Below are 27,566 nucleotides of genomic sequence, written 5' to 3'. Positions count from 1 at the left end.
TTGGGCTCCGTAAAAGAAGTATATAATTTGAATCAGTCTTTGTTATAACAGATATGATGGTTTACACAGAGTCGCCCACCATTCATCAATATTCTCAATCATATTTATGTCTGTTATTACTGTCATAAATGGTTTCTCGGTAATGTTTTCCTGCGGTGTAGGCCCATATTTTTAAAATTTGCAAAATAGAATAATATGCCCACTTTTGCCACAGACAAAGAGCGGTCCCTGTTTTTGAATGTGTTGATTTTGTGCCTGGTTATTTCCACCATTATTGTTCTTTGGAGGTATACCATTATTTTCTTGAATTTTTTCTTCTTAGGCTTCGAAGATGTATTTGGAAACATTATTTGAAGTAGTTAAATTTACCTTCATTATGATGTTATTCTTTCTGTTTGCAAAAGTGCATCTTGGCCCTTACCTCTTTTTCCATTTGAATTTGCATTATTAACGTCTCAAGAGAAGTTTTATTTTATTTGTGGTGCATAGTTTTTGAAATTCCTTCCAAGAAGGTGAAAGTTTATCTACTATGCCACAAACAATAAGGTTATCTTCAATTTTGACCTCCTCGAATCTGAGCTCTTCAACAATCATTATAAAATCTTGAGTTTCGTCTACCACTAATTTACTGTCCACCATTTGAAAACCAAAAATATCTACTAGCAGCATATGTTTTTCACTCCAACCTCCTTGATATTATACTTACTTTGTAATATTTTCTAAATTTTTTTAGCACTAGAGTAAAGATTATCATATAAATAATTAAGAAGAAAATACTTGACACTTATAGCAGTCACTATAATACTTTTTAACTTTATCCTAAAGAGAAATAAGTTCATCATCATTCATGAAAGAGTTATCTATTTTGTTTGGATTCTTCTCTGTTAACACATAAAATACATTGAGAAGACTTAAATAGAATAGTGTTTTACCCTTCCATCTCTTGAAATGAGTACCACTGAACCAAAATGACTTGTTAAGATTTTTCAACTTGACATCCATGGATTTTTCAAGTATTTCCACATATCTCATTAAAATTATTCGTGACATATTACAACAATTACAATTGAAAATATGAAAAATAAAGAAAAAATAATCTTCTTCTTGGCTGAGACCAGGATATCTCGCTGTCTTTAAGTAGTTCAAGCCCACTGCAATAAATATTTTCACCCACCAACAATAATCTTTTTGACTTGTCTCCTCCATAATACAATAGTCTAATCACAAAGTATAAATCAATAAATTCTAAATAAGAGTTGAGTTCAAGGCTCCATAAGAAGAATACGTCTCTTCAACTAGATAAACTCTCTTTTTCTTAAATTGTATTCACTCTAAATTTTCTTATACTTCTAAAATAATGCAAGAGCACCTCTATTTATAGGTGAGAAAATCTTCTATGCAATCAATCAATATATATATATATACATATATAAGAGGATTAGAGGCATGCTGGTGTGGCATGTCTCAAAATCCATCACTTCTATTTATCTAATTTCTTGTTTTTTTTAAGCTTTTTTCCAAATTAATTTCCTTTTTTAATTCTACCCATTTATTTCTTAATAAATTTACTAAATCTCATTTAATTTCACAGTTACACGTAGCAACAACAACCAAAAAAAAATGTTGCTTCATACAATTCGGGTCTTCTCCTATTCCCTTCACCAAGTATCATTAACTATTCTTCTAGAAAAAATGAAAGCTCCATTTGCTTTCTTCATCTCTTATTTGAGCACATATAATGTTAATTCTTCTCTCTGTGTTGCTAGTGGCTTGTAGGACTGTATGATTTCGATGATAATTGTTTAATTTCGTGGTAATTTATCAATATTTAATTTTGTACCTTCCATCTTTTCCAACTTTCTTTGTAACTGACCTTGAGAAGGAGATGTCTTCTCTCTGTGTTGCTAGCGGCTTGTGGGAGTGTATGATTTTAATGGTAAGTGTTCACTTTCATTGTAAGTAAGTTGTCAATGTTTAATTCTGTACACTCCATCTTTTCCAATTTTCTTCAAATTTCATTGGAATTTGTCAATGAAAAGATTATGCCTACTAAGCCAAACATCGCTAATTGCATCAAATATGAAAATCCAAAACACCATAATACTGATGTTAAGAAGGCTCTCGCAAGTGCAGTAGAACAAAAACTTGTGGTTATACGAAATTTAGGTGCTTTGCAATTATATTTTTGAAAAAATAAGAACCTATGGAGGTGCATGAACCCCATCGGTGTTAATTCGAAGCAATATCCCAATAAAACATGGGATGACCTCCAGAATTTTTTATCATCTTCTGCTTTGAATACAGCTAAAGTTTGTCTATAAAGTTCTTGTTTCACATGCTTTAAGTCAGTTAAATTCATATGTACAATGTGAATAACTTTGTAGCTATCCGCTACATCGACTTTTAACTAGAGGAATTTACTTATAAAGAAACATGTGGAAGGAAATGGAATCTTGGTTGGTAAAGCTACTAGTACTAGATATAGAACAAAATTGTCTTCGGTGCTTTGTTCTTATGTTTGTCCATGATAATGATATTTGTGGACTTTTCCATCTTGTTGTATTTGAGTTTCATCTTTTGTTTACTCACTTGTAAGAGATAAATGATTGTTTGGTTGTAAATAGTAGTTGATGCAGCTCAACAGACATCCAAGGTGATTGAAGGGCCAAACCAATTGCCTCATCCACAGTTGAAACCATTTCATCAACTGATCCAGCTGTTATTGCAGTGGCTGGTGGCACATTATTCCTGGCCTATCTTCTACTCCTCCCTGTCTTCTCCTCTCTTTCTTTTAGCTTTCATGGTTACAAGGGTAATTGGAAGGGTTTTCTTACTCTTGACTATCTCCCTTAATTTTGTAGTTTTAGACCATTGTGAAAGGTGTACTAATGAAAACCCCCAAAAAAACTCTTATGCATAATTTTGGAGCATTGTAATGTAGATGTCGTAACCCGAAGAAATCTCCTAAAGTATGTAAAAGTAGTAATCTCAATGGTTCTAATCATAATATTTATTACACTATGAAACTTCTCGATAAGCTCATCTATGTCACAAGAACCAATACCTAACAGATGAGAAATGCAATACTTATTTGTCTTTAACATAGTCAACTCTATGATGGTACGAATGGAAAAAATGCAAATATCTTGTGTTTATTAGTCATGCATTTAAAATCAATTTGCTTTAGAATATTTTATATACATTCTCTAGAATGGGGAATTAGTTAATTAGACTAAGATGGAAATATGTAAGTACTAACAGTTTTTAAACTTCAATGACCTGAAGGCACTAATGATGTTCATTTCATGCATCTCTTTAATAGTGGTGCAGCTGGCACTACTCAAGTGATCGCATGCTCAAATAAACTAAAGATCACTTTTTCACAAGCTTCTTTCATAAGCCTCCCCCTCCCCGTATATAATTAGATCGGCTTGGTAGGTTGGTTCATTCTGTTATCTTGAGTGACTGAAATCATTATCATACTTGAAATTGTGTTCACAATTTGTTTTAATAGCATTATCTTGACACCAAGTTAGTCGTTTGTAGCTTTATTACCCATTTTCATTTTCTGTTAATTTTGGGAAGTAAGATTTGGAATGCAATTTCCAGGTGAACTAACTCCTGATCAACACTGGACAATATGTGTTCTAAGAATTATGTCTTGATTGATATTAATAAGAATGGAGAAGGACAAGGATAAGGCTGAAATTCCCCGTCTTCCATCTAGTGCTAAAAATAAGATGATTCAAATCCGGTAAGTTGGTTTTCTTCAAGTTTATATTCTTGCATTGCTACCCTCTACGAAAAGTAGAAAACATAATGAACTGTGTCTTATCATTACACCCATCATGTTGTATTTCCACTGCCATTCTAATGTTTCAAATTGCTCTATCTCGGAAGCAAGCTTGTCGAGATAAATAGATTAGAATGACATGGGTAATAACTAAAATACGACTAAATTTTACTTACTTTTGTCTTTTCATTTTTGTACATGAAATCATTTAGCTCACAACTTCCTAGAGAAGATATGAAAAAGATCTTCAGATATGTATGCTTACACTTACGACATATGTTCTTCTGGTATATCTCAGTTTGGAAGATTTGCCGAGTAAAGTAAGGAATCTTGTGAGAAATCTGAAGAAAGTGGAAGTTGAAATAGTAACTCTAAAGATATCATTCCTCAAGAAGGCCAACAAGGGGTCTAATATTGTGATAATGGACTTGTGAGTTTTCCTAAATTTTTATTTATTATTTAATGAGAGTTTTTGAAGTCTTTTTGATTTCTTTCCTGTGGAATATTATCTGGAATAACCAAATAAGGATCTATATAGGTTTAAGATTTAATAGCTTTATTTATCATGAGTAGGTTGCGAGTTGGGCTGGCTGTAATACCTATTCTTATTAGGACCAACTGCATATTGTGGATAGATGAAGGAAACATCACGACATTAAGAATTGATTTTTTTTTATCCAGAAGCATTATTTAAATTGAGTTGCTCAAGACCTTCTGACTATGTTCAGGGCCTTATTGGAGTCATTGTACTTGCATTGAACACGCTAAAAATGAGAAGATTATGCCTATTGAGCCAAACATCATTGATTGCATCAAATACAGAGATCCAAAACACCGCAATACTTATGTTAAGAAGGCTCTCGCAAGTGCAGTAGAATGTGTTGCCTACACATTTGAGCATAATGTATTGTAATTCCCAAAATTGTTTCAAGATTTGTGATACGATTGAGCTTAAAGAGTTTCAGAAGGAGCACCAGAGCATTGTGAGCTCACCATCCGCATACTAGAGATACTATTGAAGTGCTGATGGTGATGTTAAGAGGGAAGTTTGTAATGCGTCTTTAAGGTTTCTTGTACAGACAATGATTGTGTGTTGAACATGGGACGATTTTATTGACGGTGACTATATATGTCTTTTCTATTTTTATTATTTTATACTACTTATATACTTACTACATAGAAGCATGAAGTGTTGGGAAGATCACAACATAAATAAATCTAAAGAAAATATAAAATTGATCGAGGAAATTATCACCGCGCGAAGCACGATCAATTTTCCTAGTAAATAAGAAAAGTAAATAGAAAGATAAATAAAATATAAGTTACAAGATTTACAAAAGAAATTATAGCCACTAACTAATGAGAGTAAGTGGCACATTATGCCAATAAGTAAAAAGAATGTGCTGCGAACATTTTTCTGAAAGCTTTACTATTAAAAAGTGACAGAAAGGAGTAAATAGTACAATGTAGCGCCTCCAATGAATTGGGAGTTAGAACTGTTGCACAAATGAGGTCATGCAATAGATTATGTGAATAAGTGCTGCAATAAGAATTCGTAATTTAAGTCACTAAAGTCCAAAATGGAATAATTACTGTAATGACTTATCGATATGAATCAATGATTCTACTAATAATTTTGTTGGATTAGCTTTCTCGATAGTTTTAATTTATATCTTTTTTATTGTACTTATTACATAATATGTTATTTGGATTTCAATAACTTTTGCAACATGAATGATGTTATCTGGTACCTAGTTGATCGTACTCTAAAAGAAAATTATTGGATATATTGAATTCTACAATATAAATTAAATCTTGATATTATCGTTTTTCATTTAATTAGTTAAAAATATATTTGTGATATGATAGAGATATTTTACTATAATGATAAACATTCTGTTGATAGCGTCCTTAGAAGTGTAAGGCTTTAAGATTTTTGTCAAAAGCAATTGAACACATTAAAAGTTTTGTGAGGTCAAAAGATGTAAATTAAAATTATCAAGAATGTGAGGGTCAAAACTCAAAATATATAAATTGTTCTCAAGAACGGAAAAATCAATATACAGGTTTGATTATTTGTTGATTTTTTTTAATTCCTAATTTGATATTTAAAATGATGGTCCTTTCATAAATTCCGTAAGATTTTATTTTGGATGTTCAGTATAATATCATCTTCGACCCATACTCTCGAGTTATTGGTTTCACGAAGTATCAATTTATACAATCTACTAAATAGAATTATCAAGTCGATTGGCTACTACAATTGAAAAAATAAAACAAAATTAATATTTGTCGTAAAAAGGAAGAAAAGCTATATATATGGATACCATGATCGATTGATCTCCATCAATAAACAAAAATTTTTTTTAAATCACTTTTGATCAACTAAGTTTTCTAACATATGAAATACATCGAGATTTAAAATTACAAATCGTTCTTAATAGAACAACACCTTCTGTAAGACAAACTTATTTCATATTTTTTTTTTCAATTTGATATCCGACAATTGATTTACCTAAAACCTCCATATATATCGCAACAAAGAAGCAATATTACACATTTAGTTGTCTTTAGCAATCCATCCCTTTCTATAGAATAAAAATAATAATCAGATTTTACATATATTTCATGGTCGAATGCATATATATTTACATACACACGCACACGATGGAGGAGATCTTTCAATTATACAAGACGGTGTAACTTTGAATTTCACCAATGATATATATAAATCTCTCAACTATTATGAGGAGGTGCGGAAATGGATTAGAAAATAAAAAAAATTATAAACATATATAAAAGCTAAAATTTGTGTTGAATATTTGTAATATTAAAAAATTTGAAGCTCAACTAACTTAACTACAGATTTTTATTATAAATTTGTTATTTTTTCTTATGATCGCATGAACTACGAACAAATTTACTAGTATTAAAATGCTCAAAGAAACAATGAACCTACATATTTACTATCATTAATCTTATAAGATCATATATGTATAAAGTGCAATTAAAATGTCTAAAAAGGGAACTGACATAAACAAATAATAAGGTTTAAAAATCAATAGTTGAACTTAAAATTTAACGTACATCAAACATGAGTTGCTAGTTCACCCAAAAGAATTTTGGAAAGTTATCCAAATTCTCTTACTTTTCTGTTTGAACCAACAGAAATATATTGTAACAAATCAAACCTTATTATCCAGATATTATAAGTTCAGCCTTAAGCAAAACATGATCATTCAAAAATTTTGGTCTTTCAGCTGAAATTGTACTTGTTACAAGTGCATGCACTAACTTATTTTTATAATGTGTTGCGTCAACTTATTGAACCTTGTGTGAAAACTTGGAGAGGAAGAGACTGAAAATAAATGGACAGGAGTTTCAATTTCCTTATTTGTTTTAACAAAAGAAAAAAAAAAAGAAAATTGAGGAAATATATTATTCTTTTTCCTTAGAAATTAACTAATTGTATAGTGGTGATAAAATATGGAGAAAATGGTCAAATTTACCTCACTATTTTAAAAATTGTGCTAAATATATCTTTTATCATACTTTGGTGTCAAATTTTTCTTCAGTGTCATACTTTGGAGCCAAATTTACCCTCCTCTTTTGAAAAATTGGCTAAATATATTTTTCATCATACTTTGAAACCAAATTTACCCTTGATCTCGTATTTTGGAGTCAAATTTACTCTTGTTGTTAAGAAAATTTTCACATGTACAATTTCTTTACTAGAAAATCTCAAATCAACATTAAATACCCTATTTTTTTCAAACAAACCAAACTCTAGTCTAATTCGCCTGACCCAACTCGAGCCACAAAAAAGGCACAAACAAATTATCCCCTTTTAGTTATGTTGATCGATTTTTTTCAACGAGATTAAGGCACTAGATATTTATCGATGCAAAGATCATGAAAAATGGATTTGCATCAGTGCAAACACAAAAAAATATGCCTCTCCCTCAGTTCATGAATTTGCATCAATGCAAAGCTTATGAAAAATTGGACTTAGCAATCAAATGCTATAGATTAGACCCACTGGATATTACTTTGGATGATTGAGTTAAGATGTCTCCTTATGTGTCAATCGTGGCATCTCTTCATACTTATGTCTTGTATACAATTTGTTTGTACACAAAATTTTCATCATGTCATTTGCTCAGAAAACTTATCCACTGATTTTAGAATTTAAATGCACGTAAAATTGCATGCCAAATTTTGAAATTTAAACATAACTGAAACAAGAGCAAAGTTTGTGTTAGACATTTTCTTTAGTCCATACTTCTGTATTATCCCATTCCATTTTGTTATTGTTCATTTATGAACAACCTACTAGTGTTGCACGTTGAAAGAGAAGTATATTTATTTACTGAAAATATTCGACAACAGAATTGAGGAAGAGTCATATTTATTTGTGTATTTTTTGTGTGTTGGATCGGGCGAATTAGATTAGGGTGTGTTTTATTTTTAAAAATTGAGTCATTTAATGTTGATTTGAGTTTTCTATTAAAAACAGATACATGAGAAAAGATTCTTAACGAGGGTACTCAAAGTATGCCAACGAGGATAAATTTAGATCCAAAGTATGACAAATGATATATTTGGTTAGTTTTTCAAAGTAAAGGATAAAATGTCCAAAAATATGGCAATAATGATGAACTTGACCAGAAAGTATGATAAAGGGTATATAGCAAATTTTTCAAAGTAAAAGGTAAATTTGACCCTCTTCACTAAAAAATAAGTAATAATCATCTACTCGCCTCACTAATTTTCACCCCGTTAAAGATGAGAACAATTGATTATCTCCTAGTTTTCCCTATTACGTCTTTCAACTTTTAGTTTCAAATGGACTTTGAAAAATTTCACAAATCTAATGGAGGTTTTTGCAGCTCTGCCTAAGATGTGAAGGTATGATATTATCAGAGAGTAACACCATAATGACAAAATCAATATCAAGTTTGAAGAATAAGAACGAAATTTATTGGAATCTGCATTAATACAACCATCTCTACTATGCATAATATCATGTCACACGTGTGAAAACTGAAAGCAGAATGGATGGCCACCTTAGTCACAGTTTACAACAAACCTCACTGCTATATCTGCACAATCTCTTTTTTCTTTTTAATGGAGAGGCCATTGGTTCAGTCAGGACTAAGCTGTTAACGACGTAGAAGCCTAAGAATATACATTATAGGGCAGAATTTTCAAAAATCTTACAGGCCCTGATAAGTCGTGGATCAGATATTTTTTAGTCAAAAATGTTTTTGCAGTAATACCAAATATCTGGAAAAAAAGATGAGAGACATTCCACTTGGCGGTTGTGAAAAGTATGAGTCTCTTTTACATCCTGACTGAACCAGCAACCTGAATCCTGCTGGAACTGGCTTCATTGTTCTTGATTGAAAGGTTGGCACATTGGGCTTCAAGATCCCTGCTTTTGTTTCGACGGTGTTTACAGTGATTCTGTTGTTGCGGCTGCTGATGCTGTTGTTGCAGTTGTTGCCTCTGCATCTGATACAGAGTTTGTAGCCTTGTGAGCTCCCTCTCCAACATCTCTTGCTCCACTGCAACAATCAAACATGATCTTAAGTTTTGCTACGAAACAATCAGAGAGCTTGCTTTCAACACAAGGCAATAAACATTAGGAAACCATACAATGTTTGATGAGCTGCTCCTGTGATAAGCTATCCAAACGCTGCCTCAGGGCTCTATTCTCCATGCTCAGTATAATGTTCTGTTGGTCAAGAAATTCAAGCTCTGCAGAGAGCTCAGATCCTTCTGCCTGAAATTTCACCAAATAGAAATAAGTTACAACTCTAGCTCTCTTTCCCTTTTTCCTGTTTCTTTCAAGGGGAAAGTGCAAATACAAAATGAAATAAAGATGCCTTGTATTTTTTCTATGATGAAAGCACTAGTATTATGTGATTTTCAATAACAATGGTTTCACAAATAAGTGTCACACCCAACGGATAGTGGAGTAATGCACGCTACCTGCAGAGCTTGAACTGTTCTTTCAAGTTCAGCTATGTGCTGAAGTTTCCTGACACGTGATCGGTGAGCAGATTGCCTGCATAAATTCAGATTTATATAGAGTCATGTTATTTAACTAAAATTTACATGTTACATTGTTCCACTATCAACTAAGCTGCTACTTTGAAAACAAACAAATATAAACTGTTCAACTAGTTTTTGTTGTTAGAACAAAAATTTGGCAGAAGATCTATGTTACAGCAAATTAAAACAGTGGCTAAGGATTTCATGAGAGCAATGTGCATGTTGATGTAGTACATGAAAGAAAGACATACTACTTGTAATTACATCTAACCACTGTATTACTCCAAAAATATGACATAAGAAAAAACAAAGTTGAACAAAAGTAGTAAAAAGATCTTTCGTAGGGAAGACCTTCCGATAAATTAGAACTTGCAGAAATTGTAGGAAGGATGAAAGGAAAACAATCCCTTCATATTTTAAGCACTTTTTTTTCATTTAAAGAAAGATATTCAAGAACAAGACTTTTCTTATCCTTTAATTTGTTGTAATGTTCTCAAGCAGTGTACTTTGCAACAAACTTGTTGACATTGAAACAAAATCCGTACTGTTTAGCACGTTTTGCATCTGCCTTGGACATGGAATGTTTGGCTTGCGCATTGTTTGATCTTTCACTAGACCCCTCTTGATTTTGTGAGTTATTGATCTCTCTCATGTTATGCTTCTCATTGGATACAGATGGTGCACCATTCAATTCTTGAACAGCCTATGGAGAAGGGAAGGCCTCTGATTAATTGCAGAAGTGTCTTGGACGAGTATTCAAATATTAAATAGTGTAGCTAATTTACCTTATTAAATTTCTGCTCATGGGAAGAATTTGGCCTTGTGTCATAGGGGACTGCACTCAAATCCTTGCAACTCACATAACTGACTGAACCCCAAGAAGCTCCTATACTTACATTCTTATTTTTAGCTTCTTCCCTCGTGTTTAACCTCTCTGCAGCTGCTCCTACGTATGCAAAAGTGTCACTTGCTGAACGTCGATGACCTTTGTGTACAACTGTCGTTGTCTCTGCAGGTTCATTCAAAAGGTCATCAAGCCAAGAAGGTTGCTCCTCTATAAGAAAGCTCTCAGAGTTACACCGATGATGGTGACTCGATCCCTCTGTTGACTTTTCTTTTAAATTTGATCCATCCATATTTGAATCTTCGTAGGACTGGAGAAAGGGAGAAGTGGAGTCCATGATTAACTGCTTGTTCGAAAAGGAGAAGTTTTTCAAGCTTGATGAACCATTTAAACTTTCCATTTCTAAAGAAAATCTGCAAGGGGTCAATGTTTGAAGTGATTAATTGATAATAAAAGGGTTACTATGAAGTACCTCTGGAAGTTCATTAAGGCAATTTGTTTGCTACATGGATTGGAAAAAGAAAAAGATGTTTTTCGCATAACAAAAACTACTAGCCTTGAAATCTTCCTTTCTTTTACATGCACATTAATTTTGCTCTAGGCAAATCTTGAGATGCTGAATGAAATTGAAATAATAATCCAAATTTGAACGTAAAATAAGATGAACAAACACTTGAATCAAAGTATAGGTTAAAACCAGCCAAATGAATTGTTCTAATGCTGACTTTAAACCAAGTTTCATATAGGTATTCTAAATCAAACGACGTCGGGGTCTTGGTTCTTTCCCTCATGGACAATTTATTGATAAGGTAAATAATTTTATTAATATAGGTAAAAATATCCCTTCTTCAATTTACAACTTCTAAATTCTGAGTTCTCAATTGGTCAACGATTCCACACATTCAGGATGAAAGGACGCTAATATAACGATGAAGTGTTCAGAACGCTTGATAGAATTAAAGCAACCATTTTCAAATAACGAGACCAAAAGCAGAAAATTTCACAATAAATTTTTCACATTATATGCTTTTGCTTTCCATGCATTTACCAACATAGTTGCCAACAAGCAAACATTTCACAATTTTTACGAAAAAGAAAAAGGAAATTTACAATATGAATTAAAAACAAAGATAAACTTTTTGAATTACCAAAGAGGGATGTAGGTCTAACGATGGGTGTCTCAAAGGAAGAGGTGAAGTTGAGAGACCCCACGCTTTGGTCCTCAAACCTTTATGTTCATTTGCATTTGCTTTTTGGTTGTTTTGGTTTGATTCAACAGTCTATCGTCGCGAAAGAGAGAAAGAGCGCACTTTACGTAACCAAAGGAAAATGGCCCCTACCACGTACTATTATCAAACATGAATAATTTTCAGCTCTCTTTTTTTTATTATTACTTTTTATCTCTATTTACTCTAAGGGTATGTTTGGTATGATGGAAAATATTTTCCATAGAAAATATTTTCAAAATGTTTTCCTGAAAAATAAGTTGGTTTTCTATTTATTTTCTCATATTTGGTTGGTCAGTGAAAATTTTTTTTCTAAAAATATTTTATGGTATTAGGTTGGTGAGTATTCTAGTGTTTGATTGGTGTGTGAAAAAAAATATTTTTTAGAAAATACTACTAACTGTTAACTAGTATATCAGTGTCTCTAGCAACTCAACAATTTGTAAGAACTAATTTAAGCATAGCAGATAATATTAATATCGAATACTAAAATATTACAATCACTAAATTTAAGAAACTATTAATTAGCAAATATAGGAGACACTTTTCAATATTTTGTCAAAACAATCTCAAGATACTACAAACAATAGAAATATAACGGACAAGCTTATTCAACCTTGTGAAACAAGTTACATAGATGACAAAATGAAATATGTAATTAGCAAAAGTAACATAGACAAGTCTTCCTCTATGCATATGAAAATAACAATACATTCAAAGGACATTCAAAAAGGAAAAAATTCGGGCTTTACTATTTTTTATTTCAAGCAGTGAAAAATTGAAACAAAGCCCGGTGAAAAATATTTTCGAGTAGTGTAAATTTTTGAGAAATGTGAATTTTTTAAGTCATGTGAATATGAGTGTTGTTGGGGTGGGGTGGGGGCATAAGTCACATTTGTCATTTTTCGAAAAATGACTTCCCTTGGTCCATGAGGGAAGTCATTTTCCCTCAAATAGAGGAAAATGAGTTATCTTGGAAAAAGTTTTCCCAATATTTTTCTTTGGTAAGCATCAATTGATTCAATTAACTTAAATTAGGAGTTTATTGAGGTAGGAGGGGCTGAGATGGCCCTTGAGTTTGTAGTAGTAGTTACAATCATAGAAACTAAATTAGTACTTACCACAACTATCCAAGGGAATGTAGTTTGCTAAATCATCTACAACTCTGCTTTGCTCCCTGTAGATATGCCTAAGCTCCGGAGCCCCCAACTGTAGCATCAACGACCTGCACTCAGAGATTATGTTAGCATATGGTGCGTGTTTGTGTGTAATGCTCTTTAGGGACAACAAAGAGTCAGTTTCAATAACAAAGGGTGTCAGGCTCCTTTGTAACGCAAGCTTTAAACCCTCAATGATAGCCATAAGTTTAGCTTGGAGAGAAAAGTTATGGGTGATAGCTCTTGAGAATCCTATTATCCAATTTCCTTCTGAATTTCGGATCACCCCCCTAGTCCCCCGATGCCAGGTTGAGTTTTAACAGAATCATCAATGTTCAGCCTATAGGTTTCCCGGTTGGGGGGTTCCCATTTGACCTGCTGGGTCATGGTTTTGGTGCACCTATTAGTGGTAGTGTTATTCACAATAAAGTGGAATTCAATGGCCATGGCTATGGTTTGACTAGAGGGTATGAGAGCATTCTTATTGTTGAAAAAGTTGTCATTCCTAGTCAACCAGATATTCTACAAGGAGTAAGGGATAATATGGTCCCAAGTGAGCCATCTATTAAAATTTTTGTTCTTGATGGACTTCCAAGTGTTTAGCTAGTTAGTGTCATTGATGACACTAGATTCAAAAAATTAAATGGAGTTTCTAATATTTGCCATTTCATTCAAAAAAGTAATAGCTCTACTGTATTTGAAGAAGATGTGTATGATGTCTTCTTCCAGCCCAGGGCATTGAAGACATTGGCTATTGACATTCAATCCAATGTAGTGGAGGTAGCTTCTAGTGGGAAGTTTCCTGTAGAGAAGCAATAATATAAAAGTTTTGAGCTTGTTGGGGAGCTTAAGTAGCCAAATCCATTTGTACTCTTTCCCAGGGTGGCCATGAGTGAGTTCATGGTTAGTGATGCTCAGGTAGGCTGACTTCATGGAGAAGCTCCCATTCGGAGAGTTATCCCAAAAAAGAATATCCTCATTAAAGGTTTGATGAAGGATGAAGCAGTTTTGGATAATGTTGGAGAGGTCATGGGGGAAGTGGAAGGGGATGGAATTGAGGTTACACCTGCCGTTTGAGCAGATAGATCGAAATCTAAGTTGGTATTCACCTCTATTGAGAGGCCCCTGGATTAAGGATCTGAGAGTTTGGAGGTTTAGGATCCACTTATCCTCAAAGAATCTAATTTTATTTCCTCTATTGATAGTCTACCTAATGTTGTTCTGGCATATACCCCACCCCTTCTTGATGTATTTCCAAATATTTAAGGAGATCCTTCTCCCTTGGTTATTTGGACGGGGTCTACAATGCTTGTTATAAATTATTCTAGCCCAAGGAGAATTTGGGTTATGGTACATTCTCCAAGCATGACTGGTATGTTGGGCTTTATTTTGAAGCTCACAGGGCCTGATGCTAAGGCCTCCTTTGTCCCTGGGAAGATTAAAAGTGTCCCAACCCACCAAATAGATCTTGTTTTTATTAGCATTGGTGCCCCATATGAAACTTCTTTGAATTTTTTTAATGAGCCTGGTGGTTTTGGAAGGAAGACTGATGAATTGCATAGAGTGGTTAGGAATGCTGTTAAGGGATAATTTGGAAAGGATGGTTCTGCCATCCATGTTCATTATTTTTGTTTTCCAGCTAGCTAGATTTGCTTGCATTCTATCCATAATGTATTGGAAATCACTATGGGTGGGCTTAGCATGGAACATAGGAAAGCCTAAATATTTGCCAAAGGTGGTGTTGGCAGTTGTGTTAAGGGTAGTTGAGCATTGGTTTGCCAAGCTAGTGCTGCAATTGTGAGCAAAGATAACTTTGGATTTATGGAGGTTAAGTTATTATCCTGAACTCTCACAAAAATCTCTAAGAGTATTGTGGATGGTAATATAGTCTCCAGGGGTGGCTCTGGTGAGAAGGGTTTAATCATCAGCAAAGAACAAGTGTAAGAAAGCTGGACCCTGAGGGGTCATAGAGATTGGGTTCCACTTTCTTTCTTGTACCATGGTGTCAATGGTTCTGGAGAGCCTTTTCCATACAGAGGATGAATAGATAAGAGGAGATAGAGTCCCCCTGTCTAATGCCTCTGGTGGGATTAAAAGAAGTGGTCTTTGCTCCATTCACAAGAATGGAAATGGAAGAGGTTGAAATACATGACATGATGAGCTTAACTAGGTTGGGAGAAAAGTTAAAGTAGGTCAAGGTTTCTCTGATGAAAGACCACTCTAACCTATCAAAAGCTTTCTCTAGGTCAATTTTCAGGATTATATTAGCTTTTTTTCTTTGCATTTTCCTGAAGTGGTTTACGAATTCCTGAACTATGATGGCATTGTCAGAAGCCCTTATATTAGTCAAAAAGCTAGATTGGGAAGGATCAATGATGAAGGGCAGTAAGGGCTTGATTCTATTAACTATCAACTTGGTAACTAGCTTATAAGAGGTATTGCAAAGCCCAATAGGTTTGAAGTTCTTGATAAAGATGGCATTTTGGGATTTAGGGATGAGGCAGATCAGGGTTTCATTCATGGAAGGGTCCATAGTGCCAGTAGTGAAGCACCTGGTGCAGAAGTCAATGATTTTCCCTTTCACGATATTCCAATACTTTTTATAAAAGATTGGATGAATTCTATCAGGGCCTGGAGCTTTTATGGGTTGGAAACCATGATAGCTCTGTAAATTTCTCTCAGTTAGAAAGGTATTACGGTGGTCACACTCATCTTGGAAGACGCCTTTGGTGATGGTGGGGGTAGAGTAAAGCATGGTGGATGTATGGTCAGTGTTGTACAGGCTTGAGTCAATGTCCAGAATGTGGTCACAGATTTGTTAAGGGTCAGTGATGGTGGCCCCAGTGTGGTCATGAAGGAGAGTGGTTCTGTTGTTTCTGTTCCTATTAAGGGTGATAATATGGAAAACCTATTGTTAGAGTCCCCTTGTTGAAGCCAGGTAATTCTAGACTTAGTTCTCCAAAACTCTTCCTCAAACCTAAGCATATTATCATAGTCTTTTAAGAGCTTAGCTTCTAATCTTTCGAGAGAAGAGCTATGGTGGTAATGAATGGAGCTTTGAATACCCCTGATTCTGGATAAAATTCTTTTCATATTATGGAAAATATTACCAATGGTGGTAGTATTCCAGGTGTAGGAATTCTCCTGAAGGTTTTTGTTTTCCTCTATGATAGTATGAGGGTGGTCAAAGGAAGAATGGATGACATCTTGGAAAGAGGGGTAGTCACACCACATGGGCTCCATTCTAAAAGGTTTCTCATTTTTTAGGGGAGTTTCCTTGTTCAAGGTGACTAGCAGAGAGCAGTGATCAAAATAGGTCCTGGGCAAATGACTTACACAGGAGGCAGGATATTTAGAAATCCAAGAGTCATTAGCCAGGCATCTATCTAATCTTTCAAGGATAAGACTCTTAATATTCTTGTATCTTTTATTAGTCCAAGTGAACTTACTACCTTTATAGCCTAGGTCAACCATGTTACATTGGTTTAAGCAATGCCAGAGGAGATCAACCCTTCTACTATTAATGTTATTCCCTCCAAATTTCTCCCTAACTTAAAAGACTTCATTAAAGTCCCCACCAATGAACCAGTCTCCCTTGTTAGTTTGGGAAATTCTAATCAGGTCTTTCCAAAGGTCAGTTCTAGTGATAAAATCAGTACTAGCATAAATACTAGAAAAGAGCCAAGTATGAGTGAAGGGGGGTACCTTAACCATAACATGGATACCCTAATCAGAGATAAAGATTTCCTCCAATTTGAAAGTGGTTTCCTTCCACATGATAACTATCCCTCCTACTAAACCCCTGGCAGCAGCTAAAATATAGTCATCGAAGCCCAACTCTTCAGAGAGAGTCTTATGATCACTCATCTTTGTTTCTAGGAGCACTAACATAGAAGGCTTATGCATCTTTACAAGGGAGGTGCAGTGCCTCCTGAAGTTGGCATTATTAAAACCTCTCACATTCCAGATTAGAAAGCTTTTCATTTGGACAGAGTTGTTTTCACTCTCTATCAGATCCTTTCCCTTTCCCTAGTTGGTTAGGGATTCATCATCTTTATAGCCTTCAGTGTGACAGTTAGATAGGTAGAATCCTTTGGTCTGAGGATCCTCAGATGGCATTTCTTCAAGATCTCTAGAGCATATACTAAAATAGCTTCTCTGCAAGGCTCTTTGAACTCTTTGTGAAATATGTTTCCCAGAGGGTAGGCCTATGTGTTTTGTTCCCCAAAAGAGTCCAGGATACCCTAGATTTCTTGGTTGTATTGTCTGAGTGAGCCTATTGGAGGTGTGCTTTCTCCTTCTAGGTTTCCTTCTTGAGATAGGCAAGTGTTATTTTTGAATATTTGGCCTTGAGGGGTTTAAGGAATGAAGAGTGGGATGACTAGAGTTGATGACATTCCTATTGGAAAGAATGTCAGACTCTGAAATGTTTGATTCATTAGGAAGTTGTATTCCTCTATTGAGAGATGTCCCATATTGCCTAGATTTGTGGCTTGAATCAGGGCTTGCATCCACAGTTGGTTCCCTAGCCTTTGGACTGCATGATCTATGCAGTCTCTGACCAGTTTTTCTAGGTAGTGTGGGTCTTGAAATACAGTGACTACCGACTAGTTTTGGACTGATGCATTCAGAGTGATGCTCATGTCTTAGAGTGTCAGCTCCAGCCAAGATCGTGGAGTGTGTTCTTGTGGGAGTGGGCCTGACATAAGAAACTGGGAGTTGTTTGGAGCTGGTGGAGTTCCCATGTTGGTGTTTTTCATTTGTGGTACTGATTTTTTTTGAAGGTAAATGGCCATTCTGATTGTCTTTCCCCTGATAAAAAAAGGTTATAGCAGGTGGGGTGGAGTTAATTGATTCGACCATAGAGGTCTTGTCAAGAGCTCCAAGGTGATGATTACTCAGATCCCTTGATGAGATAGTGGGAGATACTAAATTTATATGGGAAGTGGAGGCGCTGGGGGTGGAGTACAGAGTGCTTACAGGGCTCTCTGTAGGGTATTAGAGGCCCTTCTCCTTAAATACAGGGGAGTAGTTGGATCCATCTATCCCTTTTCCCTCAACGGAGTTAGTCAGGGGGAAAAGGGTTACGGTTTGAGTGGGGACCACTTGTAAAGTTAGGCCCTAGCATATGGGTGTGGGAAGAGTGGTTGACTTCGTTGGTCAACATTGCTGAGTCATTGCTTGCCAACCTAATTTTTCTTTTTTCCTTTCTGTTTTCAGGGGCGGAGGAAGTAGTTGGGGGTATAAATTTACCTATTGCTACATTGAAAGACTGTACCTGGGTTGTAGGGTGTCTGGCTCTTTTCCCGGTTGAGCTTTCCTGGATAGATTTCCCTTTGGATTTTGCATGCCTCTTAGGAAAGGTGACAATTTCCCAGGTTTCCTCTTCGAATAAGTTCTTTGGCTCAGCTTCCATGCTGTTGGTGCCATTTCTGGTGCCTTGGTGCAATGTTGAGTGGTGTGACCGATGCGACCACAGCTAGTGCATAGAGATTCTTCCCCCTTATAAATAATCTGTTGTTTATGGATGCCAACAATGATGGACTTTTTGATGGGGCGTTGTAGCGGGACTTGGACGCATATTCTAGCGTAACGCCCCCTCAACGTAACAGATGTACATGAATCAATCTTCAGTAGTGCTTTCCAATTTTTTCTAATATGCTTCGGTCATAAAATTTGGTCGATAAATTTGGTAGCCTGGCCCAGATCACCGTGTGGGTGGGCGTAGAGTTATGTGGTGCAAAGTTGGGTTCCCATTGCTTGATGGATAGGAATTTTCTAGCAACGAACCATGGTCCCTCATTGAGGGCTTTGTTCTTATTCTCGATTTTGTTGAATTTTGCTATGTAGAAATCTTTCCCCAAATCTATTAGGATGAGGTTTTCGGTTGGATTCCAGAGAGCGATGAGTCTCATACGCAGATATTGGTGCCCGATTCACTTTCCCACTAGCTTTACAATAACGGAGTGCTGCCATGGGAGGTAGAGTTGATCTTTCTCTTCTTTTGAGATCGGGATCGTGTCTTCGTCTGCTGTTTCATCGGATTCTATCGCATATTGATTGGTATTTTCGTAAGAGCGATTGAGATCTGTGATCTTATCTGTAAGTACATATTTGAGGCTTTGCTTCTTATCTAGATCTAAGTCCATAGTATCACTTTGTGTTGGAGGAGGTGGATTTGGGGGTTTCGTCGGGGGTTGGTGTGCTTCTGTGTCCGGTTGGTCGGTGTTGATGGTAATTTTATCACGGGGGTCTGTGGAGAAGAAGAAACAATTTTTCTCAATATTTTAATACAACTAAACAAGGAAAAATAGGAAAACATTTTTCAGAAAATATTTTCCATCATACCAAACACACCCTAAGTGTCTTTGGTACGAAAATGTTTTCCAATTTTCTCATGTTAGGTTGACTTAAATGTTTTGAAAACTATTTTTCAAATCAACTTATTTTCCTTGAATCTAAGCACAATGACTTTCCTTCAAAGAGTAGGGAAAACATTTTCCAAAACTCTCTTTCAACATCACTCTCAAGTTAAAATGTTTATACAACTCTCAAAATCACTCATCCCTATCCCGACACATAATTTCCTACCACCCCCAACCCTCACCCCACCCCATCCCCTCGAATTCAAAAAACAAATTTAATTTTTTAAAAAGTATTTTAAGTTTTTTTATCCCATCCCCTACTCTGACCCCCACCCTTTACAAGACCTCCCTCCCTCTACAAGCCCCTTCAAAAAACTATTTAACTTTTTTTAAAAAAATTTTCTTACCGCACCCCCTGCCCTCCCCCCTCTCTACCAGCTCCCTCCCCCCCTAAAGTAATTTTTTAAATTTTTTTTTTTTTCACCCCACGCTCAACCCTACCCCGATCCCCATCCCCTACTGGTCATCCCTCCTTCCCCGCCCTTTTTCCCCAAAAAAGATTATCATTTAATTTTTTTCAAGAAAAACTAAAAAAAAAAATCTTATCCAACCCCAACCACCTATTCTTCCCCCCCTCCTCCCCAACAAAAAAATTGAAAAACTCAAAAAATTTTCTTATTCAACCCCTACCACCTATTCTGTCCGCCCCCCCCCCCCCCCCCCCCCCCCCCCCCCCCCCCCCCCCCGCCCCGCCCCCATACATATACACCCCAACAAAAAAGAATTTAATTTTTTTATTTTTTTAAAACTAGCTTCAAAACTTTTTCTCTTAACCCTTGTTCCCCTTCTTACTCTATTTGTTCTCAGTATTTTTTCTTAAATATTTACAAATATTTTTAAAAATATTTTTCTACTTGCATAATAAATATAAAAAAATAAGTAAGAAATAACTTATTTTCCTAGAAAATATTTTCCTTCTCCATATTGAACATATCCTCAAAAAAGTATTTTTAGAATAAAAAATTATTTTTATAAAAAGTATTTCTTACTCTTTAGATAAACACTAAAATATAATTTTTGAAAAATATTTATTAATTTACCAATAAAACACTAGAAAATATTTTTCGAAAAGTATTTTCTACTCACCAATCAAACTTAAGAAAATAAGTAAGAAACCAACTTTTTTTCCAAGAAAATATTTTCTAGGAAATTTTTTTTCTATGGAATAAATTTTCCTTCATACCAAACACACCCTCTGTCTATTCTCTTTTCTTTTCTTTCCCTTTTTAGTTTACATGTAGAGTCGTCAAAATGGGCCTGGCCCTTGAGGTTGATCTAACCCAGCCTGCTATAAAGGTTAGGTTGGGTTGTAATTTTTGAGCCCATTGAAATCTAGGGCTTACAAGCCCAACCCAAGTCAACTCTTTGATCCTTGAGGCTGGGCTGGGCTGGGCTGGCCCGTGGATCAAAATACTATGATGTTTAAACCTCTCTACTTCTCCATTAGCTTTATATTTAACTTTATACACCCATTTTGATCCTATGATGTTTTTTTTCTTGAGGCCTATCAAGTACCTACCAGGTATGATTATCTTCAAGTGCTTTGATCTCTAACTGCATGGCTTCAATCCACTTTTCATCCTTGATAGCCTGGCTATAAGTTTGGTGTTCAACCAATGTTGACATGTTGGAAACAAAACACTGGTAACCTGTAGTAGTATTAGCATAGGATAGATAACTAGTTGAGGGGTATCTAGTACCTTTCTCCTTTCCTGGTGAAGTATAATCCATCAACCAAGCAGGTTGCTTAGTTATTTGATGTTGCCTAATATACACCTCCATTAGAAGTATAAAGCGGTCGATTGTAAATATAATAACCCAACAAGGTTCGGGTCGATCCCACAGGAAAAATATAACTAGTTGTAGACCTTGATGTAATCCACGAGCAGTACAGTAAAGTAATAGAGGGATTTTGGTATCAGTAATAAGTTCTAACCAACTCTTGAGCATTGCTTAGTTGAAATAAATAAGAGACAAACACAAAAACTATGTTCCCCTGGCTTCTCAAATTCATAAATTTCTTGTTTTCAACCTAATTATTCTAGTATCTTGCATGCAAAGCCTAAAATTTAGGTATTATCCAGAAGATAAATTTTACCCATTTACTTGGTTATAGTCTCTGACTGTCGCCTCATTACCCTATGTTCCAGCCCTAGTCATACTTGGTTATCGTACACTTGTCTTGATTCTTGCTACTCAATTACAAACTTCTTGGTTATCGAATGAATGCTAATACAGGATATCTTAAGTGTCTGCAACTACTTAAGGCTAATTAATACAAAAGAGAATTAAGATACATGAGAAATCCTAGAACAATTGAATCTCACACTTCCTTTATGTAGCTAATCCACCAGGGTTCCCACAACCCTAGATGAGGAGATTAGCAACTTATGTTTGTGCAAGAAACCATGATTATAAATGAATAACACCTAAAATCAATTACACAAGATTAAGATGAATAAACTCTAAAGTCTTTAATTGAATAAAACCTTAAATCTTAAGAAATAATGTAGAAGAAAGTAATAGTGTATTAAATAATGTTACAATGTGTAACCTAATTAAAGATAAACCCTAGGGTATTTATAGTATCTCAAATAAGATAAAAATCCTATTAAAAACACAAAAGGTAAAGTTAATTCGGCAATCGGTACGACTCGATCGTTACTCGTATCCTCAGCTTACGATTCGTACCCTGTCTTGTTGTAACCATTCCAGTTCCTAATATTCCCATGGCTTTAATTCACTGATCAGATTACGACTTCAACTTATGAGTCATAACCATGTATACGACTCAAATTCTTCACCTGTATCTGCCTGGGACTTTAATCTTTTGGGGTCTTGAATACTAGTTGGGATATGACATCCCTATATGAGTCGTACTCAGACTTTCGACTCGTATCCTTCTGACACTTTAATTTCCTAATAGTATCTTGGGTTCTGTTATGCTTACAAATTCAGCATACAACTCGTACCCTGTCTTACGACTGGGCTACTTGAGTCGTATCTTCCTCATACTCAGTTTCTTAATTTGGCTTGTGGTTTTGTTCCTTATACGACTCAGTGTACGAGTCGTATCGATTGATTATGACTAGCAGGCAGACTTGTATACTGATTGAAGTTGGTCATTTTCAGGTCTTTTTCTCATCCTTTTGCTTAGATTATATTATAAACCTATTTTACTTGCTATTCATACCAAAGTGTATCATATCTAACAAAATACCCTAAGTTCATATAAATTCATGGCTGTAAGAATCTAAAGTGTCATATTTCCATGCCACATCAACACCCTCAACTTAGACTTTTATTTTCCTCAGGCAAACAAAACCAAATACCCTTTTCTTCCTCTGAGGCATGCTTAAAACAGAAAGATTTGAACCAACCCATGGCAGTGATTTCGACTTACATTTAATTTTTTTTGTTCCCTTCTTAATTTTACATTTTTCACTTCGAATTTGCATATAGCAATTCAGCACATGTGAGAACACAAAGAAATCTGATGATGGCATTATATTAGCAACAACCACTCGAGCATAAAACTATTTTTGATTCGTCAAACAATCTAACAACTTAGCAGCATAACCCATATGCACTCACATTCAAAGAAATCCTATTTTCTCTCATCATATGTATCTTTTATGGGATACAACAAACAACACTCGCTCACACAAAGTAGTATTACCTATGTGCATCAATACTATGGTAAGATCACTATAGGAATTTTTTTGGCTTGTAATGTAGGCTAGGGGATGGTAGGGTATCTTTTGAAATTGTTTTAGTAACTACACCTTTTGGACATTACACTTTTCTTGGGGGCACTTTCCACTTCTTCACTTATTTTTGCCCTTATATCTTCTTTTTATTTAAAGCATATTCTAATCGGGTCAGGTTTAGCATTTTCTTGTGCTTAACTTTCTTTTGCAATGCTGCTCTCTTTTTTTTCGTTTCATACCTGCCCATTTTTTACCTATTTTTCTTCTACCCCCTTTTCATACTCGTTTACTCTTACGCGCCCCCTAAATATAGCCACCCTTAACTTAGGCTATTTGCCTGAGTTGAGGTGAACAGTATCCTTAGGAGGATCCAGGTCAAAAACAAATTTCTTTTGGATACACAAGAATGTGATAGGTTTAAGAAGAAAAATAGGTCTATTAAGGTTCAAATATTTAGATTAAGGGGATTTACTCATTTGGTTCAAGCATTTTAGGCTTAAGTAGACTCATACAACAAGGGCCTATGATCACTTCCTACCTAACTATCCTAGAGCTCGGTAAAAGCAACCGGGCAAGTTATAGATTCCAACACAATGGGGAACTCAGTAAAGCTTACGCTCACTTACACAGGGCTATATTACTAAGTACCAAATGTCCAACTCTACACTTGGTTTGTCCCTACGTATGCTATTCCTAATCCTAATGCCATTCTTAGATACTCAACAATTTTAACATATTATACAAATCACGCTATTATTTAAACAAAATTTTGAGAGGAGCTCAACTTTTTCAACTCTTTATCATAGCTAACAATACTTTTCACAATATCAGTTAAAAAATCCATAACCATTAGCAATGTTTTAGCAATCACAACAATAAAACTAAATCAGAATTTTTAAACACAACCCAAAATTTCAAAAATCCAAAAAAATCATTCAAGAAAACTATCATCAAAATTCAAACTATCTGCTACCATAGGTGGACTGATCTACCCCTATCTCAGATGCCTACCTCAAACTTGCAAGTCATAACAAACTTTTAGTTTTAGCTATATCTAAAAATTTTCAAATATCTCCCAAATTTTTTGATACCCCACCCTAACTTAAGAATATTACACGGTCCTCAGTGCTATAAATATAAGATAGAGTAGGGAAAAAGAGTCGTACCTAGGAACTCATAGTTCCGGAGTATCAACATTTGTATTTGGTCCCTCATATTGGGTCCGACTATCATCAGCAACTGTCCCAATTAGGACTAGATCAATAACAGGTGGGGGAACATCATTGATCCCTTCAGTATTAGGGGATGGATCTCTCAATCCACCAGATCCGTTAGCCATCTCTTGGTCCTGTACATCCTGACTACTACTATGTCTGGCTTTCTTGGCGGGTCTTGCCTTTTTTCATTTTTCTTTCTCTTGTTTTCTACTCTTTCTGCCTCGGTCTGCACAGTTTGCTTATCTACCGGGACTATCCAAATATTTGGCACCTCTATTATGGGTATTGTAGTCTTTCTAAGGGGATCAGAAACAATTGTACTCTTAGGTAACTCAACAACCATACCCTTTATACTTGTAATCTCTACTCGAATCTCAACAACATCAGACATCTACCCACTATCTAACTATTAAGTGATTCTTAACTTGAATGCATCCAGGCAGTCTTGTACGTGCCTATCCTGTACCTCCAGCTGTTATCTCATCCAACTCTTTACACCACCTTCTATGTTGGTCACTTTCGTAGCCAATGTAGCCAAATAGGTCACTACCTCTATCCACATAGCCTGTAATATTATCATAACACCAGAGGGCATACCTCGTGGCCTAAATGGCATGGACTGACCTAGTGGTGGAGCACTAGAATTACTCATTCTATATATTGGTGCAGTCTCAATCTATTTACCTATCACATCATTCTCAGTAGTAACAACAACATATGTTTGCTTCTCTTAAGGAAAGCTCCTGCCATAGCATCGATTGCTTGCCTGGTAGGTTAGGCTAGTGGGTGCTGTATTACATGTTAGACCAATATCAAAATTCTGATGGTCCTATCTCATAATATCATTGCCCAAAATCTTTAATACCCCCATAGATAAACATATCTGCGTGATCATGTAGAGGTATGCGAGTAATGCCTTCTATTCTATGACAACCCTATCTCTCAATTCTCGAGCAAGAAACTCCCCAACATCAAAATCTTAGCCCAGTGTAAACCCAACTATCATCACCACCCAAAACAGACTTAGTATATCATCACTTATAGTAGGACATAACATGTGACGGGCTATAGTCCAGTATGCCTTACCCTAAAATTGAGGGAGCTCTTCTTGATTTGTTGTGAATCCCCCATACCACCTGCAACCCAAGTGAAATCTCTCCATGTGCAGAAATCCTCTCAACTATCTATCTGAACATCACCATATTCTTTTTGTACCTAAATTTTGGTTGGTCATCTTCCCCATCTCTGCTATTTTACGGTCCATCTCGGCTGTGTTAGCTGGGGCCTGATATGCTGGCCCATACAAAAACCTTTGTATCGTCTAAGGCAATATATCTACCAGAACTTCTCAAATCGTCAATAAAGAAACAGGGCCAACTCCCTTTCATAGCATGCCCTGTAGGTACTGTTTTATCAACTCGCCTTTGTAGGCAGCTTAGAACTCATGGCCTAATGACTCATTATATCTACTCGATGCTCTCATCATCCAATCAAACCCATATCCTCTGAAATATTTTGAAAACTTAGGAAACTCATCCATCCCTGTAGTTGTCATTCTCTGCTTCTCATATAATACTCTCTCAACCTTCTCATTTTTTAGTTGAGATAGGGCCTTGGTAAATATCGCATATATGTTGGGGTACCCCCATCATTTAATGATGGGCACCAGGATAGGTTCTAATACTAGTGGGGGGTCCTGACTAGATATCGGGAGTACATTAACCTCGGGACCATGTCTTTTCCATGTACTTTCATTAGCTAAACTAGAATCAGCTCATCATTATTATCATCTCTTGGTATTGGTGTATGTGGAGGGGAGATGGTGGTATTCTTTTTCCTTGGTCCTTTTAGTGGTGGAGTATTAGAATCTTGGGGAACTGCCTTCTTCCCCTTGGCTTTAGTTGTTGCATTTTCTTTTTGTGTATCTTTCTTGGAAGATGTCTCAGTATAGTCCTTACTACTGCTTTCTGTCCAGCTTACAGATTCACTTGTTTCTTTACTTTTCACTAGTTTTTATTTATTTCCTTTCTTTGCACAGTCATGGATGATCCTACAAATGTGCTAAATTTAGTAACTAAGAAAAGAAAAGAAAAGAAAAGCAAATCTGAAACTAAAAGTTCAATGTGTGTTGAGTCGGTTGGGTATGAGTAGAGTTTACCAATTGTAACTACTGGGTATGATTCGTATACTTGAATTGTAACCCAAACAGTGCATTATCATTATTTACTGCCAGCTTACGACTCCTTCTTACCAGTTATACTGACTAGTTATGACTCATAGCCAACAGTCGTAAGCTAGTCAGAAACTTTTGTTCAATTCTATTTTCTTCCTAAGTGAGTACAATTGATATGTATGAGTCGTAAGGTCAGGATACAACTTGTAAGGTTGAGTAGTATCCATTCCAGAACTTTGAATTTTTTAGACTTTCATGTTGTCAGTGGGTACAAGTCTCATTACAACTCCCATAACAGTTTTTATGAGTCGTAAGTAGTCCCGAATCCACTGCAACATAGAAGTCCAACTCTCAAAGTTTGACTTTGATGAAATTTATAATATACCCACTACTCGAATTAGCTATATCCATCATTTCACAACACATAAGCACACAAAATTCCAAGTACAAACCCTAGTTCATCCCTATTCCCTATTTTCAAAATCAAAATTCAAATATAGGGTGCCGATAATTGTTATTTGAAGAAATTCTACTTAAACAAAGTTAATAATACCCCATTCAACACTTTGCAACTTACAATATAACCAAAATAGAATCAAGAACTTACTTGGTATGGGTATAGTAGAGGATTCCGATTTTGGATCTAAAAATCCTCAAACTCAAATTAAAAAATGCATAAAATTGAGAAATTGATATTGTTGGTAGTTAGCTTCAGTTGAAAACAAGTTAATCTTTAGGATATAATTTGAAAATTTAGAGAAAAATTATTGTGGGTACTAGTGAGAAGCTTTGGGTGTCTTATCGGGTCAAAATTTTCCTTTTTATTTAAATTTTTGATCGATTCAACCCACGGGTTAACCTAGCAAGCTGGGGTAAAAATTGTCGATACGATTCGTATCCAGGCTTATGGGTCATTTCTTCGACTCGTATGGCCTGGGATTCTTACTTGGGTTCGACTCCTGAT

The 27,566-nt window shown here is 35.5% G+C and overlaps 1 protein-coding gene and 1 pseudogene across 2 annotated transcripts; one reads left to right on the top strand and one right to left on the bottom strand.

Annotated features, from left to right (window-relative positions):
* Positions 1 to 1,970: 1,970 nt before the first annotated feature.
* Positions 1,971 to 4,862, top strand: LOC107868927 (annotated as a pseudogene).
* Positions 4,863 to 8,745: 3,883 nt separating this feature from the next.
* Positions 8,746 to 11,977, bottom strand: LOC107869693 (uncharacterized protein At4g06598-like). Of its 2 annotated transcripts, none has more exons than XM_016716173.2 (6): positions 11,843 to 11,977; positions 10,636 to 11,107; positions 10,396 to 10,553; positions 9,788 to 9,863; positions 9,452 to 9,578; positions 8,746 to 9,360 (listed from the first exon to the last, which is right to left on the bottom strand). In XM_016716173.2, exons 2-6 carry the CDS (start codon positions 11,092 to 11,094, stop codon positions 9,137 to 9,139), a joined length of 1,044 nt encoding a protein of 347 aa, XP_016571659.1. In that variant the 5' UTR covers positions 11,095 to 11,107; positions 11,843 to 11,977; the 3' UTR covers positions 8,746 to 9,136. The 2 variants fall into 2 exon arrangements, with proteins under 2 accessions (XP_016571659.1, XP_016571660.1); XM_016716174.2 differs by having other exon boundaries at positions 9,452 to 9,551; positions 9,815 to 9,863.
* Positions 11,978 to 27,566: the final 15,589 nt, after the last annotated feature.

This window comes from Capsicum annuum, chromosome 4 (assembly GCF_002878395.1).
Source record: "Capsicum annuum cultivar UCD-10X-F1 chromosome 4, UCD10Xv1.1, whole genome shotgun sequence".
NCBI classification, from domain to species: Eukaryota; Viridiplantae; Streptophyta; class Magnoliopsida; order Solanales; family Solanaceae; genus Capsicum; species Capsicum annuum.
Note: the sequence above shows the minus strand (reverse complement) of the source record. Positions and strands in the feature narration are given on the sequence as shown.

Excerpts from the sequence above, each read along its gene's own strand:
- LOC107869693 (XM_016716173.2), bottom strand. The coding sequence starts at position 11,094 with ATGGAAAGTTTAAATGGTTCATCAAGCTTGAAAAACTTCTCCTTTTCG. Across the intron at positions 10,554-10,635 it reads ATGAGCAGAAATTTAATAAG|GCTGTTCAAGAATTGAATGG; the intron begins GTAAATTAGCTA and ends CCTTCTCCATAG. Across the intron at positions 9,864-10,395 it reads GATGCAAAACGTGCTAAACA|GCAATCTGCTCACCGATCAC; the intron begins GTACGGATTTTG and ends GAATTTATGCAG.